The 19,008-nt window shown below is 39.4% G+C and overlaps 1 protein-coding gene across 3 annotated transcripts in view; it reads left to right on the top strand.

Moving 5' to 3' along the window:
* Ubr5 (ubiquitin protein ligase E3 component n-recognin 5) overlaps window positions 1-19,008 on the top strand; it is a 113,019-nt gene that overhangs the window by 65,250 nt on the left and 28,761 nt on the right. For 2 of the 3 annotated variants that reach the window (XM_021216880.1, XM_021216879.1), the window contains exons 21-38: window positions 937-1,147; window positions 2,395-2,521; window positions 6,259-6,410; window positions 6,818-6,913; window positions 7,277-7,400; window positions 8,043-8,140; window positions 9,798-9,946; window positions 10,389-10,480; window positions 11,626-11,772; window positions 11,885-12,003; window positions 12,080-12,206; window positions 12,298-12,427; window positions 13,539-13,699; window positions 13,809-14,048; window positions 15,572-15,695; window positions 16,269-16,380; window positions 17,819-17,950; window positions 18,255-18,512. In XM_021216880.1, the coding sequence (XP_021072539.1) occupies window positions 937-1,147; window positions 2,395-2,521; window positions 6,259-6,410; window positions 6,818-6,913; window positions 7,277-7,400; window positions 8,043-8,140; window positions 9,798-9,946; window positions 10,389-10,480; window positions 11,626-11,772; window positions 11,885-12,003; window positions 12,080-12,206; window positions 12,298-12,427; window positions 13,539-13,699; window positions 13,809-14,048; window positions 15,572-15,695; window positions 16,269-16,380; window positions 17,819-17,950; window positions 18,255-18,512 (2,599 nt within the window). The remainder of the gene's footprint in view (window positions 1-936; window positions 1,148-2,394; window positions 2,522-6,258; window positions 6,411-6,817; window positions 6,914-7,276; window positions 7,401-8,042; window positions 8,141-9,797; window positions 9,947-10,388; window positions 10,481-11,625; window positions 11,773-11,884; window positions 12,004-12,079; window positions 12,207-12,297; window positions 12,428-13,538; window positions 13,700-13,808; window positions 14,049-15,571; window positions 15,696-16,268; window positions 16,381-17,818; window positions 17,951-18,254; window positions 18,513-19,008) is intronic. The other variant, XM_029548021.1, reaches the window with a different exon arrangement.

Here is a 19,008-nt window from a genome sequence, read left to right as displayed (position 1 = left end):
CTGGAACTCACTCTGTAGACCAGGCTGGCCTCGAACTCAGAAATCTGCCTGCCTCTGCCTCCCAAGTGCTGGGATTAAAGGTGTGCGCCACCACGCCTGGCCATAATGTGACTTTTTATAAACCTTTATTATTGTGTATATCCATGATTGTGGTGGGATTATAGAGGCCTATATGGAATCAGACCACAGCTTGTGGGAGTTAATTTTGTTCACCATGTGGCTTTTGGGGATTGAATTCAGGTGGTCTGACTGTACCCCTGAACCTTCTCATGGGTCCTGAAATGTAACTCTTAAACAATGAGGTGCTGAAAAATAAGTCTGGAATAAAATATACATCCTTTGCTTAATTGGCTGACAGTATTGCTAGAGTTATAATTTGAAAGCTTGAGGGCTGGAGAGATGGCTCAGCAGTTAAGAGCACTGATTGTTCTTCCAAAGGTCCTGAGTTCAAATCCTAGCAACCACATGATGGCTTACAACCATCTGTAATGACATCTGATGCCCTGTACTGGTGTGTCTGAAGACAGCTACAGTGTACTTACATATAAATAATAAATAAACCTTTAAAAAAAAAAGAAAAAAGATAAAGCTAGAGTGAATCCCAGAGTGTCACCAAACATGGCTGTGTGTCACGTGCAGGCATTCTTGTTCAGCTACTCAGCGTATTGACTGCTTTTCTACTGGCTACAGGTTGAGGTGGTTTGGAATATTGAAGCATTTCGCTCATGTTCTTCACTTTGTTCCCGCTTGTATCCTCTCTTCACAGAGTATAGATGAGTTGTTCATCCTTGGCCAGGCCACTTGGCGATCAATTTCTACTTCCTGGAAGATACGATTATATTATAGTGGCCATGAGGCATTTCTCATGTCTGTAATTTTTGATGTTTTGTGTTTAGTTTCATTCAAGTGTTTTTGCTCTCTTTTGCATGAGAACAGAAGCAAACCTTAATGCAGCATATTCTCAGATGTGACTATGAGGCCTGCCGACAGTATCTCGTAAATGTGGAGCAAGCAGTTGTTTTAGAGCAGAACCTGCAGATGTTACAGACGTTCATCAGCCACAGATGTGATGGAAACCGGAACATTTTACATGCTTGTGTGTCAGTTTGCTTTCCAACCAGCAATAAGGAAACTAAAGAAGAAGAGGGTAAGATTCAGAACCATAACAAAGCTTTTGCAAGAACACTAGGAAAAGAAGACTCTTGTAGAGAACATGTATCCTTTTTACTTCATTTTATATGGTCTTGGAAGGTCTGACTTTGATTCAGTGGTAAAAATATTTCTAAGGGTTAGATGTGGAACCAGGTAATAGGTTTGGTCTGTGTTGATACTACATGAACTTTACTAATTTTGTAAATACAAATGACTTTAAAAATCTTCATATTTTAAAATTACATGGACCTGTGTGTGTCTGTGGTTATGTGTACATTGGCGAGTGCTCGGTGTCAGAGAAGACCCGATTGAACCCCTGGATGGAGCTGGACTTTAACGCAGGCAGCTGTGAGCCAAATTGGTGCTGAGAACCTTACACTGGTCCCCGGAAGAGTAGTTGGTGTACTCTTAATTGCTGGGCCATCTCTCCACCCCCTTAAACATTTATTTTTAATTGACCTGTCTGTCTGTCTGTCTGTCTGACCTGTGTGCCAGTTCTAGGGAGGTCAGACGCTTCGGATCTCCTAGAATGGAGTTGTAGATGAACGTGAGCAGTGAGTGTTTGGGTTTTGGTTTTTGTTTGTTTTGAGGCTCTTAATAGCTGTGAGCTGCCTGTCTCTCTGGCCATTTCCCACCCTCAATCCCCAATGAATTTATTATAATAGGAATGTGGTATTTTAAGCCTCCCAGATCAAGTTTTTGTTCTGTTGCTTGGAATTTGAAGGGGAAAAAATGTTACTGGAAAATAAGTAAGGGTGTTTGGGTTTTTTTGTTTGTTTTTGTTTTGTTTTGATTTTGCTATGGATTTTTTATTAGCTAAATGAAGGAAGACCTTAAAGTACAACTGGGTAATTATTTTGAATTCTGCTGATGCTCTGTGGACACTGCATTTTGAAATGTGACTGTGGATTTCATTTTTAATGTCATCAAAATCACTAGGGTTTGTTGATGAGTAGCATATAAACTAAGACTGATATACTAATGATTGAATCTTTTTATTTATTTTTTTACTTAATAGTAAAAAAAAAATTAAGTTCACTTAAGTTTGTATGTTTATATGTTATTGAAATCAGGCAGAGTAAGGAAACCAAGAAAAGGACCTGGTTTAATCTCCCCCCCCTGGATGCTGTTGGGCGCACGGTCACTTTGTCACTTGAAGGGCTGGCACAGAGGGTCTCCTGGCCAGTGTGCTTATGGCAGTTGTTTCTGAAGGTGAAATCTAAATGTCTTTTTATGTTTCAGAAGCTGAGCGCTCAGAAAGAAATACATTTGCAGAAAGGCTTTCTGCTGTGGAGGCCATTGCAAATGCAATATCAGTTGTTTCAAGTAATGGCCCAGGTAATCGGGCTGGATCATCAAGTAGTCGAAGGTAATATGATTTTTACAAGGAAACTTTAATTGGAGGAAAAAGTCCAAGTACAGAAAGCAGCGTGTCTTCCTGTCGTGTGCATGACTTGATGGGTTCTCTTTTGTTTTGTTTTTGGCTCCTTCCAATAACACTGGGACAGTGCCTTACTAATTAGAGTTCAACTCTGAACAGTAGGATCTCTCACACTTTATAAGCAGGATCATTTGAAAACACAGCTCAGACTTCATCTTTTCTGAACTTACCATTCTTCTTAGGTAGTTGTTTTCTTTAGGTCCATTCCTCAGATGTCTTAATGGCCTGGGAAGAAATGAAAGGCTGGTGTGTATTTTGAATGCTTGATTTTAAATTTTCTAGGTTTTCTGAGCTGTTGGATGGATAGTCCTTTATATAACCTATTTAATAACTTATTTAAAATTGTTAGGTATTTGGCTACGTGATAAATAAAGAGTTCAGTATTTTTCTGTAGGAAAAACAAATTTATTTTAGATATTTAAGTCAGAGTTGTTGGTTATTGACAAGAGGTTGGTGAAAGCACTGATGACTGAGTGGCCCTATGACAGGTGGTGAGCTGATTCAGATCAAGATCTATTTGCCTCTTTTCTGCTAACCCTCATCTTCCCCTTTCAAAGTGGTGTTTTTTTGTTTTTGTTTTTTTTCTTCTTCTTCTTCTTAAATTGGCATTAGGAAGGCTACCAGGTTGATAGGTTCCTGAGCTCAAAAGATCCAAAAGGAACACTTAAAAAAAATCCTGTGGATGATCAAATTATAATTTTAAATAGTATAGAAACTTTATGTATACTACACAGAGTGGAAATTATTATCAGCTTATTTATTTAGAAGTACATTAAGCAAAGTGTTGACTTCAAAATGGAAAACAACTTAAATTCTTCATGAAGAAATTAGTCTGAATTATTTCAGGTATTTCATTTCCTCAGGGAAATTGCAGGTGCCAATCACTTTGGACTCTGATATGGTTGGTCCAATGCCAATACTGCCATCTTTTTTCATATAAGGATTATTTTGAAGGCAAAGAGTAAAAGGAGCTTCAAGAGTGGGCGAAGAGTTGCTCACAGAGCTAAGTTTGCAGGGTAAGCTCCTTTGAGGGATTTGCCGAAGACTCCACTGCAGTGCTCTTACCCAGTGCAAACTCAGGGCTGCCGGCTGAACCGATGCCAGCACAGGAGGCTTACCATCCTCGCCGGGCAGTAGGAAGTCCACAGACTGCTTCACTGAAGTGAGACCCTCCACTAGCCTGCAATGGATTTTCTAGGCGATGCCCCTGATGAGTGTGCAGGCTGGGATCCCTGAGCTGTGAGCTCAGAGCTGATGCAGTTTCACTGTTGAATGGAATACTGTAATGACTTCTGATGATGCTATGATGTGACTCAATAGTTCCTGAGTTCAAAGGGCAGATTTAGTGGAAAGCTTGGTTGATGCATCTGATTGCAGATGTGTATACTCTAGCGATTGTTAATCTGGAAGACACATGACCTTCACTTTTTTGTCACAGTGGTATATTTGAACATGACTGGATTCTAAGGCTTCTGTAGCATGGACATAACGTGCTTACAAAGAGGAAATTACACCATCCTTGAATTCTTCCATATTGTCAGAAAACACGATGACTCCGGGCAAGCCTATGTGAAGAAATGTCAAAACTCTGAATCTTAGCAGCCAAGGTGGCATCGCCTCAGTGTTGTCCTCAGTGGCTGAGGATCCAGGTGAATCCATGAATTGTGTACAGCATCTTGAAGATGAATTTTCTTTTTCTTTTTGTTTTTTTATTTTTTAAGAATCTGTATGAGGAGCTGGGCAATATACTTAAAAATGTTCCCAAGACCTAATGAAGAAAAAGGTTAAGGACAATTTAAAAACATGACAAAAGAATGACCCCCTCATTAATATTGAATTGACTCCGTCACAACACCAAAGCTGGGCGTTGGCAAGTTCAAGATGAGACTGCTCTCGGTCTCCGTCCTCCCTTTTTCATGTACTCTAAGCTAGCAGGTGGAGAACACCCACCCGTGTTTTCTTTGGCCTATGTAGTGTTAATTTTTTTAAAGATCTGAATGCCTTTAAATGACCATGCACACCTCTAGTTTGCCACTGCCTGGGTTACCTCATGCCTGATGTCCCTTTACAGTCACTTCCTTTATATTTCCTACCCAGTAGGGATTTCACTGTGAGCTTGGAATGAGCATGCTCCTTGAAGCCCCAGGCACACATTTATTCTCAGGTTCTTACTGCATTTTCCCCATCTGTACTTTGAGTACAGCATGTTGGCACGCCCAGTATCTTATCATCACAGTGTACAGTCACTCGGGGATTCTTTCAGGGGGAAGGAAGAAAGAAAGAAAGAAAGAAAGAAAGCTGCCTTTTTTCTCGAGTGATAACTTTGAACAGAGAAGTGACGTTGACTGAAATAGTCATGGCACTCTGCTCCCTTCTGTCATACAAAAACTTTTAATCTCTAATTTCTAAATTGGTAAGGGGGAGATTGTTTAATATATATTTATAGGAGTGAATATTATAATAGGTAATATTTGAGACATTAAAATTTACTTTGTGAAGTCTTTCAGTGTTTATTCAAAAAAGTACAGCACAAATAAGTTTCTAAAAATTGCATTTCTGGAAATAACATCTTATAAAAGAAATGGACATGCCCTTTTTATCTTACTTTTTTTTTTTTTTCCTTTTTATCTTACAAAAGCAATAATTGGTTGTGGAAAAACATTTACTCAGAGATTAAATAGTTATTAAAGTTGGAGACTCAAACATTAACAATCACTTAGGGTCATTTATGTTCTCATCTCAAAGTGTCAGGTCTCACACTAGAAATCATGTCTTTGGGATTATGGCTGCATGGAAAACAGAAGTCCCTATGTGTTATCTTGCCCTGACAATTGAGTTTTTATTTTGAAGCTTTAAAAAGTGTTACTCAATGAAGGGATTTGGCTCTTTTAATTTCTATTATTCCTAAGTGTGACTGCGTGACTGTCGGAAGCTTTTATTCAGGTACAGTACAGGCTTTTGTGTAGGAAGGCACCCGTTCCCATAATGAGGTCGTTGTGAGTAATCGTTTTAGTGGTGTAAACCAACTAAACAGTGTTCTTTTTATATAACAGAAGGAAAAAAAAACAAATCAAACCCCAGATAGTAACAATTTTAGTTTAATTTCTTGAAGATGTGAATTATACTATTGAGGCTTTTAGTTTTGTTTTGTTTTTTGTTTTGGGAGACTTTTGGGTATTAAAACACTTAAACTGTTCTTGGTTTTAAAATTGCTCATGTGGATATTAGTTTGATTGCTTTTGAGTTACAGAAAAGGGATTTAGTAAACTAATTTCATTTTGTACTAATCAGTAGTTTTATTGATATTCATTATTAAACTTAATTTTTAGGAAATGGGACTGAAACACTCTTCTAATGTCTAGCTGTTCATTTATCCTAAATGCACAAAAGACTGTTTCTAATTCTTCACTGAGACTTTTGTTTCCTTTGCTTAAGTCTTTAGGGAGCTACTGTAATGCACTGGATGCTAGACTCCCTAGCTTCATCTCTGTCCTCTACTGACTCATTCTGTGAGCTATAGACTTGGCATTTGTCCTTCATTCCCTTGCCAGTGTTTGCTTATAGACCGACCAGTCTTTGCCCTTCTCAGATGAGAACTTCTGTATATACGCCTCCTGTTAGTTGAGCCATGGTAATGAGTTCTGATTTTGTCCATGTCCTTTCAGTTTGAGATTACGGGAAATGATGAGACGTTCATTGAGAGCAGCTGGTTTGGGTAGACATGAGGCTGGAGCTTCATCCAGTGACCACCAGGATCCAGTTTCACCCCCCATAGCTCCCCCTAGTTGGGTTCCTGACCCTCCTTCAATGGATCCTGGTAAGAGCTCTTCTTGTTTTTTACAGTGTTTAATAAAAAAGCAAGGTTGTGAAAGGAAAAAATCTGAACATTTTATAAAATGTTTAAAAAGTTGTGAATGTAGTATGGTAAACACTACAACTGGATTAGTTGAAAAATTGGCTTACAGAGTTTTTTTTTTTTTTTTTAGAACTTTCTCTTGACATAATTTATTTCTGTACTGTTAAAAAGGCTAGACTGCCTCTCAATTGGTAATACATCAAAATAAATGAATGATTCACCTCCTATAGTCTTTAAAAGAAATTTCCACTTAGCCTTTTGTTGGATTTGACCATTGATTTACGGAGAGAATCCTTAAGGCCTGTTAAGAAAATGGTTAGGGTATGTGCCCATAATGATATGCATCCTGCTGTTCTGTTTACCGAAAGATGGTGATATTGATTTTATCCTGGCCCCCGCTGTGGGATCTCTTACCACAGCAGCGACTGGCAGTGGTCAAGGACCCAGCACCTCCACCATTCCAGGTAAGACTATACTATATGTCTACTTGGGCTTTTTGAATTAAAAGTAACACACTTGATATAGGGCTTTAAGTAAAGTTTTGTTCTTTTGTCTCAGATTTTTTTTCGTTGCTTAAAAACTGTACATCGTCTTCTATATTTTATATGCATTACAGTGTAGTGTTTGCATATATATATATATATATATACACATACATACATTAAGAAATCACTTGAAATTAGTAAAATGTTTTAATATCCTTCAAATTTTTGTAATAAGTTAATTTATCTTTATGGATATTGCTCTTTCGACTTAATATGTATCTGGTAGGTTTGCAGAACTCTCTCTTGCTTAACTTGGTATTAAATGATTCTGCTTAATTACAGGTCCTTCCACAGAGCCATCTGTAGTAGAATCCAAGGATCGAAAGGCAAATGCACATTTCATATTAAAATTACTATGCGACAGTGCGGTTCTGCAGCCTTATCTACGAGAGCTTCTCTCTGCCAAGTAAGAGGCTTGGCAGACTTACTGTTTAAATTGATCTTGTGATGCATTAAAATCATTAGAATCTGTTAGTATTATTATTCCTCTGCTAAAACACTGTTTATATGAATTTAAAGCATCAGGATTGTATTTCCTCTGCTACTAAATTTTGGTCAGTGAAAGAGATCAGCATCAGAGAACATACATACCCTGAATGGATAGAGACCAACGTTCATGTTAGTTGAATCAGTGTGCGTGTCTTTCTGTGGAAAAAAAAGCACAGAATGATGTTGGCATGGCCATCATCCAAGCACTTAGGAGAGTGACTGAGGCAGAAGGATCATCAGTAGGCTACAATTAAGATTGTTTCCCTAGAGGATCATAGATGGGCTGTCTGTGATGCAGACAGAGCTAAGCTGAATGATTATCATGAATACTTCTTTTCCAGTAAAATAGGAAGATAACATCTATTTATGGGTTTGCTTGTTTGTTTTGAGACTGTCTCACTGTGTAGCCTTGACTGGCCTGGAATTCTGTAGACTAGACTGGCTCGTCACAGAGCTCTGCCTGCCTCTGCCTCTGTCTCTGGAGTGCTGAGATTAAAGGTGTGAGCCATCACACCTCGTCTAGGAGATAAGCTCCTCACGTATAATCTCTTCTCGTTAGGGATGCAAGAGGAATGACCCCGTTCATGTCAGCTGTAAGTGGCCGGGCTTATCCTGCTGCAATCACCATCCTAGAAACAGCCCAGAAGATTGCCAAAGGTATGACTGTAGAGCACGGCCTAAGGAAGTTGTTCATTTTAAATTTTGAATGGATTCTGTTCATATCTACCACTGGGATTATTCAAACTAGATCTGTGTATATAAATGATATCATTGAGACTCTGTCAAGGTAGTTTTATATGTCTAAAATTTTGTTAGTGCTTTTCACATACATTTCTAATGTTTTATCAAAAAAGCAATTGGTGTAGAGTTTGGACTTAAAAAAATAAAAATACTATGCTTATAAGTCATAGTGTAAAATCTTCATCCAAGTAATACAGTGTTGCCTGATGGGTATGGCAATAGTATGTAGCAGTAACAGACTGTCAGGGTAGGAGTTGAAGCAATATTGATTTCTGGCATCGGATTATTTCTATTTATTTATTTATTTATTTATTCATTTATTTCCCCCGTTTTTCGAGACAGGGTTTCTCTGTGTAGCCCTGGCTGTCCTGGAGTTCACTTTGTAGACCAGGCTGGCCTTGAACTCAGAAATCTGCCTGCCTCTGCCTCCCGAGTGCTGGGATTAAAGGCATACGCCACCACGCCCGGCCCTGGCATTGAATTCTTAAAAGAGGAATTATCCTTTTCCAAACCCTTATGTTACTATATTGTGATATATGGTCTGTGACTTGCAAAGTGAGCCAGGCTTGAGTCTTAGTAACTTACTAAGTGAGCTAGGCTTGAGTCTTATTTCTCAGACTGCCTCACTGTATAATACAGGCTACACTCGAATTTGAGATCTCCTGCCACTTCTTCCAGTGTGCTGGGATTATAGGTGTGCACTTTCAGATCTGGCTATAACTTGGGTCTTCACTGTTGGACCCAGGGCTAAGAATTACAATGGCTTATTGTCATTACATGCAGTTACAGTATAGCTCTGCTTTGCCTGGTTTGTTCCAGCATTGATTGGATTTTCTTAACACATTGACTTTCAAAAAAATCTTTTTTTCTTTAATTATTTATTTTATGTGAGTGCATTGTTGCTATCTTCAGACACACTAGGAGAGGGCATTATAGATGACTGTGAACCACCATGGGAATTGAACTCGGGACCTCTGGAAGAGCAGCCAGTGCTCTTAACCACTGAGCCATCCCTCCAGCCCAGCTTTTGAAATCTAAAAAAAGCAAATGATTTTCTTTCAAGTGTATAGGTATTGTGTTTCTGCGCTCCATGTGTGTGCCTGATGCCTGTGAAGGCAGGGAGTAAGTGTGCATTAGATGCCTGTGAAGGCAGGAAGTAAGTGTGCATTAGATCTCTGGAAATGTGAGTGGCAGGTACTGTGGATGAGCCATCTCCAGCCAGACTTGAAATTTTGACTAACAAAAATATTTTAATTAGAATATAGTGGTTTCTAATTTACACTAAGTATATATTAAGGTTCTTTTTTTTTTTTTAAAGATTTATTTATTTATTATATGTAAGTACACTGTAGTTGTCCTCAGACACTCCAGAAGAGGGAGTCAGATCTTGTTACAGATGGTTGTGAGCCAACATGTGGTTGCTGGGATTTGAACTCCAGACCTTCGGAAGAGCAGTCGGGTGCTTTTACCCACTGAGCCATCTCACCAGCCCTATATTAAGGTTCTTAAGCTGTGGTTGTGTTTAAATCTTTTCTTGATAGATGAATGACTTTCTGTGTTTTTAATATTTTAGCTGAAGTATCTGCCAGTGAAAAGGAGGAAGATGTGTTCATGGGAATGGTTTGCCCATCAGGTACCAACCCTGACGACTCCCCTTTGTACGTCTTGTGTTGCAACGACACCTGCAGCTTTACGTGGACTGGAGCAGAGCACATTAACCAGGTAAGTGAGCCAAACACTCCCTCCATCTGGGCTGCTTTCATGATTCTTTTCCACCTTTGATATGAGCTAAAAGTGTGTAAACATCTCTGCTGTTTTCTTTTACTTTAACCTTTAAAATTATCCAAAGAATTAATTTTGATTTGAGCCGTACATAAAGATGGCAAAACCAAACCAAAACAAAACAAAAACCAAATGGTCATTCATTCCTCGAGTCCGCATAGCACTGTGAGAGTTTGGTCTGCAGATGGTAGGCTCTGACCCAGGCTGTCTAACCAATCACTGTCTACTTTGAGGGGAGGTTGCATTAGATGTACGTGTTCTATTCAGTTTTCGTCCTTTTGCTGTCAACTGTGTGTGCCGCACACCCACTTCCCAGGCCCCGTGCTGTTAATGAGTTACACAGGTGATTGCTCTTTCTCAAAAGTGATCTTTTCAATTCCAGGACATTTTTGAATGTCGGACTTGTGGTTTACTGGAGTCGCTTTGTTGTTGTACAGAATGTGCAAGGGTTTGTCATAAAGGGCACGATTGCAAGTAAGTCCCAGTGCTGTTCTGAATCTCATAAACTATTAGATTTTCATTGCAGTACAAAGTACTTATATTATGCTTTGATTTTGGCATAATTCAGAAAGTGAAGTTTTCTATATTTCAGTTCCTACATATAGAAATATGGCTGGTTTAAAGAGTATTGTTAAATACTTGTATTCTGTTACTTGTAGTATGTGACTAGAATCGGGCTAATCTTGTTAATTAGTCAGATTAATGCTTTAAAGTATGTTTACAGAGTAGTTTCATTTGTATTCTACAGCTGAAGTTTTAAGTGCCACCATCCCCTCCCTCTGGGCCTCTTAATGTGTTGAGATGAATAACTGGACTCTGCCTTAACCTATTTCTAAGATTCAGTAGTCTCATGCAATAAGGTCATTCTAGCTGACTTTGTTAGTTTCCACAGACCTAAGCAGTCAAACTGGAGCTTAACATTTGTAGAATCTCAATGTTACCGACAGGAACACTGGCTTATAAATGTACATGTGTAGATGCTGTAGGTTATAGAAAAATGGGCCATCAGAATCGTCCTCCATTTGGGATTTTTGAGGATTGTCAGGAAAGGGCACTTGCTGCAGAGCCTGAGTTTGATCCTTGGGTTTACATGATGTACAGTGAGAACAGACTTGCAGATTGTCTCTGACTTACACATACACGCTGGCACAAGTGTACCTCTGTCCTTCACTCACCCTGCTTCATAGTAAGTGTAAGACGATTTTCTCAGTTTCCTCACGGATGCCGAGTTTCCCTTTGTGTTTATTAGGTGTATTCAACACTCGCTGCCAGGGCAGGGTGAGCCAGGCATTTCATTTTCTGACAGCATTTATAGGCCTGAGGACCATGTAGGGTAGATTGGAGATTGGCAAGGACAACAGAAGTGACCGTCCCAGGACACTACAGAGTTAGTTTTCATAGGAATTTTTTGTATTGCTTTCTGAATCTTGTACCATTAAATAATATTTTTTGTATGTAGCTGATAGCAATTACCCTTTCATTTCAATATCAACAAGAGTTCTCTTTAGTTTTATCAAGTTATAAGTCCTCATTGCAATGTAGATCTGTATTTTAAAGTTTTTTTATATATGAACTTTTCTGTGATTTTTATTTTATTTTTTTATTTTATTTTTTAACAGACTCAAGCGGACTTCACCAACAGCTTATTGTGATTGTTGGGAGAAATGTAAGTGTAAAACATTGATCGCTGGACAGAAGTCTGCTCGTCTTGATCTACTTTATCGCCTGCTTACTGCTACAAATCTGGTCACCCTACCAAACAGTAGGCAAGTAGAATAACTAGGATGCAAACTGGGTAGATGGGAAGAGGTCAGCACATGCTGGTGCCACCCCCTTCCCTCCCTCCCTCCCTCCCTCACAACATGCCCTGTGTTCTAGGGGAGAGCACCTTTTGCTGTTCTTAGTACAGACCGTGGCCAGGCAGACAGTGGAGCACTGTCAGTATAGGCCTCCACGAATCAGGGAGGATCGCAACAGGAAAACAGCCAGTCCTGAAGGTGAGTTGAATATACAGTTCTACTGATGTACAAAGCATTGAATTCTATTTTTGTCTGACCCATTCTTCCTTTTTAGATTCAGATATGCCTGACCATGACTTAGAGCCCCCAAGGTTTGCCCAGCTTGCCCTAGAGCGCGTCCTTCAGGACTGGAATGCTTTGAGATCTATGATTATGTTTGGGTCACAGGAGAATAAAGACCCGTATGTATTTGTTAAAACATTTAAAAATTTTTCTCAGTTCCTGGGCTGATGTTGCCTTTACAATTTATTCCGTCTCTCCTTGTCTCTGCAGTCTGAGTGCCAGCAGCAGGATAGGCCATCTTTTGCCAGAAGAGCAGGTCTACCTCAACCAGCAGAGCGGCACGATTCGGCTCGACTGTTTCACGCATTGCCTTATTGTCAAGTGTACAGCAGATATTTTGGTGAGTTCACTAAATACATGAATTTGTTCTTAGCATCCCATGGTTTTAAAGGTCAAACTTATAAGACTAATAACGTCTGCTGATTAAGTTAAATGGAATATATTAATATGGATGCTTGTCAGTGGAAGAACTTTATTTTAAATAAAAACGTTAAATTGATAAAAAAAAAATGTGTAAACCTTTTTTGAATTTGTTTTTCTTTAATGTAAACTAAAACTTAGATAATAGTACCCAGTGGTGGATGGATCTTCCTTGGACACTGACAGGACGTTGAGTTCAGTCCTTTCTGAAGGCTAGTTTGTTACTGTCAGGTGCCACTCTAACCTTTTCCCTCCAGACCTGTTCTAAGTAGTTTATAATAACTGCATAAAGTTAGGATACAATAAAATATTTTGTGACTCTAACCATAGTAGATCTTAAATTATAGTCTAGTCAATTACTCAATGAAATGGGACATGTTTTGATATAAAGATTGTTATAAAAACCATTAAAAAATAACATGAAATCGGATTTTCTTTGTAGTTGGTATCTGTTTGTTGTATTATACACAGGAAAGTATTAGAAAGCGGTCAATCAGCTATGCAGTAAGTGTACTTCAGTGAGTGAGCTTCTGATTTTACATGTTTGATATTTCCTTCTAAACATACATGATAAGTATATACAGGACTATGGGACAAAAGCCAAGTTAGTATACATTTGGGATCCAATCGCTATCAGACACACAGTATCAGTACAGGTAGGTGTATACCTGTAAATGGTTTGGTTCAGTTTGTTTCAAAATTTTGTTACAAGGTCTGTCAAGGTGGCTTAGCTAGTAAAAGGTGCTTGCCACCGAAGCAGCCCAAGTTCAACTACCACGGGACTGCTGCCTGCACGTTGTCCTCTCACCTCTACACGCACACATGCGTGTGTGTGTGTGTGTGTGTGTGTGTGTGTGTGTGTGTGTGTGCATATTCACACATATATACATAAATCATATACATACATATATACACATACAAAAACATTTTAAACATTTTATTGGGAACTATTAATATTTTGAAAGTATTAGACTATATTAACTATCATATGAACTATCTCAGCATTAATAAAATGATTACGATGTTTAAAGCTTTTAGATACTCTGCTAGGCACCTTAGTAAAAGAACTCCAAAACAAGTACACCCCCGGACGCCGAGAAGAAGCAACTGCTGTGACAATGAGGTTTCTACGATCTGTGGCAAGAGTGTTTGTCATTCTCAGTGTGGAAATGGCTTCATCCAAGAAGAAAAAGTAAGGCATTTATTTCAGACCCTCGGCACATACTGTCAAGTGTGATAGATAATGTTAGTGTGTATGAGGAGAGAATCATCAGAGGTTTTTTGTTTCTTTCCTGCTATAGCAACTTTATTCCACAGCCAATTGGAAAATGCAAACGTGTGTTTCAAGCACTACTTCCTTATGCTGTGGAGGAATTGTGTAATGTAGCAGAGTCCCTGATTGTTCCTGTCAGAATGGGGATTGCCCGGCCGACAGCACCGTTTACACTGGCCAGTACTAGCATAGACGCCATGCAGGGCAGTGAAGAATTATTTTCAGTAGAACCATTACCACCACGGCCATCATCAGATCAGTCAAGCAGGTATGTTAATGTTTTGTATGGAAATATTGTATTTGGCTGTGCATTTGAGTAGCAATTGAAATGATTTTCACAATTCTAATTTTGCCACCTAATATAAGTATAATATTTTAGTACCGATCTGACCACCATGGATTAAAACTAAATATTAACAACAGAAAGCTTACAAACTTTTGGAATTGGAACACCTCACTACTAAATGAAAAAAAAGCCACATAGCCAGATGTGTTGCGAGTCCTTTTATGTCCCATTTCCTCTGCTCCAGGAAGTGGATAGTGCTACCAGCCCCCACCTGGCTTCCCTTGAATCCTTGGACAAAAGGCACACACACAGTTAATTCCTTTACTACTTGCCTTCTTGGCACAATTGCTGGGTGCTGGTATCTCCTGCCTGGAAATGCGTGCCCTTACCAGGTTTTTATTTTCCTGTCTACCTGCCCTAACAAATATCCCTGACCTCTTGCCTGTAGTAGTGGCCACGGGCCCCAGCTCCCCGAGACCTCACATGGTTGCTGTATTCTTCTTCCAAAGCATGGCAGAAAAACCTTTCGACTTCCTTGAATCTGCTTTTCCTCCTGGGACCCAGAAGTCCCACCCAAACTTTCTGCCCAGCAATTGGCCCTTGGCTTTCTTTTCTGACAAATCAAGAACCAATTTCGGAATAGGACCTTCCCATCTGAACTGCCCCCTTCACAGATGTGGTGATGCACGCCTTTAATCTAAGCCTGGGGCGCAGAGGCAGGTAGCTCTCAGTTTTCATGGCCAGCCATGTCTACAGAGTGAGTCAGGACAGCCAGAGAGAGCTACATAGAGAAACCCTGTCTTGAAAAAAGAAAAAGAAAGAAATTCCTCTTTTTTTTTTTTTAAAAATAAAAAATTCTAAAGATTTTTCTCCCAGCTTCTTTGCCTTTGTGACGATGCATCAGTGTTAGCAGGTCCTAGAAGTCCTGGCTGTGAGGTAAGTGCCTGTATGCTTATACAAAGGCACTGCTACCCTTGTTGTGTCTAATAATTTCTTTGATTCTCATTTCGCAGGAAACCTGTTAAGGAGAAAGACACTAAAAGTTTTATATTTTAATTTCTTTTAGCTCATTCTTGAATCTAAATGAAGTGACCATAGGGCTGTTTTTGGTTTGTTTAAAACTCAATTTAGTGATTTTTGTTTGTTTGTTTGTTTGTTTTTGTTTCCTTTTGTGTGGATGCACCTGCCTTTGGTTATGTCTAAGTCAAATTTGAAAAAAAGTGAAACTTTGACCACTCTGCTTTTGGTTGTTACTTTGTTTTAAAATATGATTTGTAAATGTGATTTCCCCATGCCATGTCCACCCACTAACCAGTCAGTGGGAAGCAAGCAGGTACAGGATAGAAACTGTTTCAATGTGTGAATGTTGGTGTCAGTACTCTTGGCATTGAGAATGTTGGAGGAAGGAAAGAATGTAAGGATTGAGCTGCAAAAAGGATCCCAGTGAGCAGTATGCTGTGTGAGCCGTCATGACAGCTGTGGTCTCTCCCCTTGACTCCTTACAGCTCCAGTCAGTCTCAGTCATCTTACATCATTCGGAACCCACAGCAGAGGCGCATCAGCCAGTCACAGCCCGTCAGAGGCCGAGATGAAGAGCAGGATGATATTGTGTCAGCAGATGTAGAAGAGGTATTTTTAATTGCTTTAATAAGTTCAGGTGACATACTTTGGTGGGAAGAGCTGTCACTAGAAGTCAGTCTTGATGGTGTTAGTTTGAAACTACCCCGTGTTCCAGCCAACTTGTCGACTTCAGTTATACTCATTTATGGCTGTATATATTACAATGATGTCAGTATTCTTCCATTTATTGAGTACCAGGAAATTGCACACATAAACTTGTTTTTTTTTTTAACCTAAAGACTAAGACTAAAGATAGTTTCACTGTTGACTATTTTTTTTAATTGTTTAATGCAATGTATTTGAAGTATAGAAACTTCAGCTTTTCCCCATTTCCCAGAACAGTTTTATACTTCTAATTTTGAAACCTGTTTATAGATACTAATTATAAACTATGGGGTATGCTGATAGAAATTTTCATAATGAATTGTCATTAGTAAACGATTTTAAAACAGCATAATACAAATTTAGAATCCCTTATTTTAAAGAGCTTTAAAATTTTAGTTTACTAATTCTATGGACAAAACTGGTAGAGACAGGTTTGTTATGAGCTGTGATGATCTATAAATAAAATTGTGGGTTCAGGTTGAGGTGGTGGAAGGTGTGGCTGGAGAGGAGGATCATCATGATGAACAGGAGGAGCACGGGGAAGAGAATGCTGAGGCTGAGGGACATCACGATGAACACGACGAAGACGGTATGTGGAAGTGGGAGAAGTCAGGTGCCTGGAGAGAAGCCGCATTTGCTCTGCAGTAACCAAATAATTTTCTGCTGAAACACTCTGTAGTATGTTTTACAGTTTAGGAAGTAACTAAATATACATCAAATAATTGCATTTGTTAAAGGAATTTGTTTGTGTGAGTCAGGGTGTTGTGTACCCCAAGTCTCCCTCAGACTCACTGTGTAGGTGAGCCTGGCCTTAAGCTTCTCACCCTCCTGCTTCTACTTCCCAAGTGCTGGGACTACATACAGATGTGCATGACTATGCCAAGTTTGTTTGGTGGAGGGGATCCAGTCAGAGCTATACTCATACCAAGCAAGCACTCTACCAACTGAACTACATCTCTAGCCCACCTTCTTTTCTTTCATTCTTACGGGGAACTGGTTGATGGCTCAGTGGACAAAGACATCTTTGTCCAGCCTGTGACCTGAGTTCATTATTCATTTACTTAATGTGTATATAAATGTTTGTGACCGTAAGCATGTATTTGCGTATGAGGTCAACAACAATGTGGTATTTTGTCTCCCTTGCACTCTGAGATCTGATTTCAGACCTTGTACTGCTGCTGCCTGTGTACTGAACTGTCTCACTAGTCCTCACAGTCTGTTTTCTTTTTTCTTTTTTTTTTGGTTTTCAAGACAGGGTTTCTCTGTGTAGCCCTGGCTGTCCTGGAACTCACTCTGTAGACCAGGCTGGCCTCGAACTCAGAAATCCGACTGTCTCTGCCTCCCAAGTGCTGGGATTAAAGGTGTGCACCACACCACTGCCCAGCGTCTGTTTTCTTAAAAACTACTTCAGTGGTAAAATGTTCAGCACTCTGGAAGCTGAGGCAGGGTTTCAAATTTAAGGCCAGTCTGGGCTACATAACAAGAGCCTGTCTGACTTTTTTCCCTCTAATTTAGCAGTGGAAAATTTGCAGTGGAGAGAACAGGAAAACAGTCTATAATCTCCTGAGAGTTAACAGCTGTGTACTTACAGTGTTCTTCTGTGTTGGTCATTCCCCATGTACTCCTAAAGATTACACATATAATCTTTATGGCTCTGTTTAAGTAAGGTAACTGAACTGTAATATTAGAATTTATTTATCTTGATATGTTAGTGTTAGTTAAAAAGAAAAGTTTTTAAGTTCTTTTTTGAAGAAAAAGAGATGAAAACAGGGCAGGTGGATGTGGGTGCTGCCCAGACACTGGGGCTCTGCAGGACAGGAACTGAATTGCTGTCTCAGAGTCCACTGATTACAGTACTTGAATAATTTTTCCATCGTAAGCAGCCAGTACTTCTTTCTGCAGAGCAGCTGGCTCTCTGATTTCTTTTCCCCGTCTTACCACTGTGCCTTCTTAGTTCCAGCTTGTCACACCTATATTGATTATTTGGTGAAACTTTTGCCCTTTTTATTTATTTACTACTTTTCTAGGAAGTGACATGGAGCTAGATTTGCTAGCAGCAGCTGAAACGGAAAGTGACAGTGAAAGTAACCACAGTAACCAAGATAATGCTAGTGGGCGCAGAAGTGTTGTCACTGCTGCCACTGCTGGCTCAGAAGCAGGTATGTTGTTGCCTTAAGCAGTAGCTGTTTTCAAAGGGAGTTTATAATTGTATGTCTGTGGGTAGCCAGAACCCTTTTGTAATTTTATTTCTTTTTCTGTGACAGTTCTTACTAGCTTTTGTTCAGTAATGGATTAATTTTAAAGTTTATTTAAAAGAGTTCTTTTCTAATTGAAATATTTTTATGATGGCTTTGCAGTATTTTATACCACCTGTCACAGTTAAATATAATATTTTCTTGAGAGGCACATTGTTGATTATCAACAGATTTACAGTGTTTTTGGTTTTAAAAATTAAAACTTTAGGAGCGAGCAGTGTTCCTGCCTTTTTCTCTGAAGATGACTCTCAGTCAAATGACTCAAGTGACTCTGACAGCAGTAGCAGTCAGAGTGATGACATAGAACAGGAGACCTTTATGCTCGATGAGCCACTAGAAAGGACAACGAATAGCTCCCATGCAAATGGTGCTGCCCAGGCTCCTCGCTCCATGCAGTGGGCTGTCCGAAATCCGCAGCATCAGCGAACAGCAAGCACAGCTCCGTCCAGCACGTCTACGCCAGCAGGCAAGTCTGGAAACTCCGTGTCATTTCTAGGAGCGTTCCAACATGTTTATCTAGACAGCAACGTTGTATAAACACGCCTTTTGTTGGGTATCAAATATAAGAAGTACACAAACATTATATCAAGACTTCTTAATCTCTGCATTGTTGCTTTGGGCTGGATAATTCTTATCATTGAGGTCTTTTGTTAGTTGTTGCTTACACCTATTGCCTTTACCTGGTAGACAGTAGTATTCCCAACCGTATGTTCTTCACTTCTCTGCTTGTAACAACTAAAAGTGTCTGCACACATTGCCAAATGTGTGCCAATTTTGTAGTGAAGTACAGAATTATTCCTTGATGATAATGTATTACTTCTTGCCCACCTTAACACTCTCTTCCCCCAAACTTATATAAGAGAGGTGTACTTTTTTGCTCATGTACATATTATTAATTGACCATTTAGATTTGTATAAGCCTGTACAATGTCACTAGCAGTTAGTAACTATATAAGCTCATG

The sequence above is a fragment of the Mus pahari genome, chromosome 17 (genome assembly GCF_900095145.1).
Source record: "Mus pahari chromosome 17, PAHARI_EIJ_v1.1, whole genome shotgun sequence".
Lineage (NCBI taxonomy): Eukaryota > Metazoa > Chordata > Mammalia > Rodentia > Muridae > Mus > Mus pahari.
The sequence above is the reverse complement of the archived record's forward strand: the minus strand, read 5'-3'. Positions and strand labels throughout refer to the sequence as shown.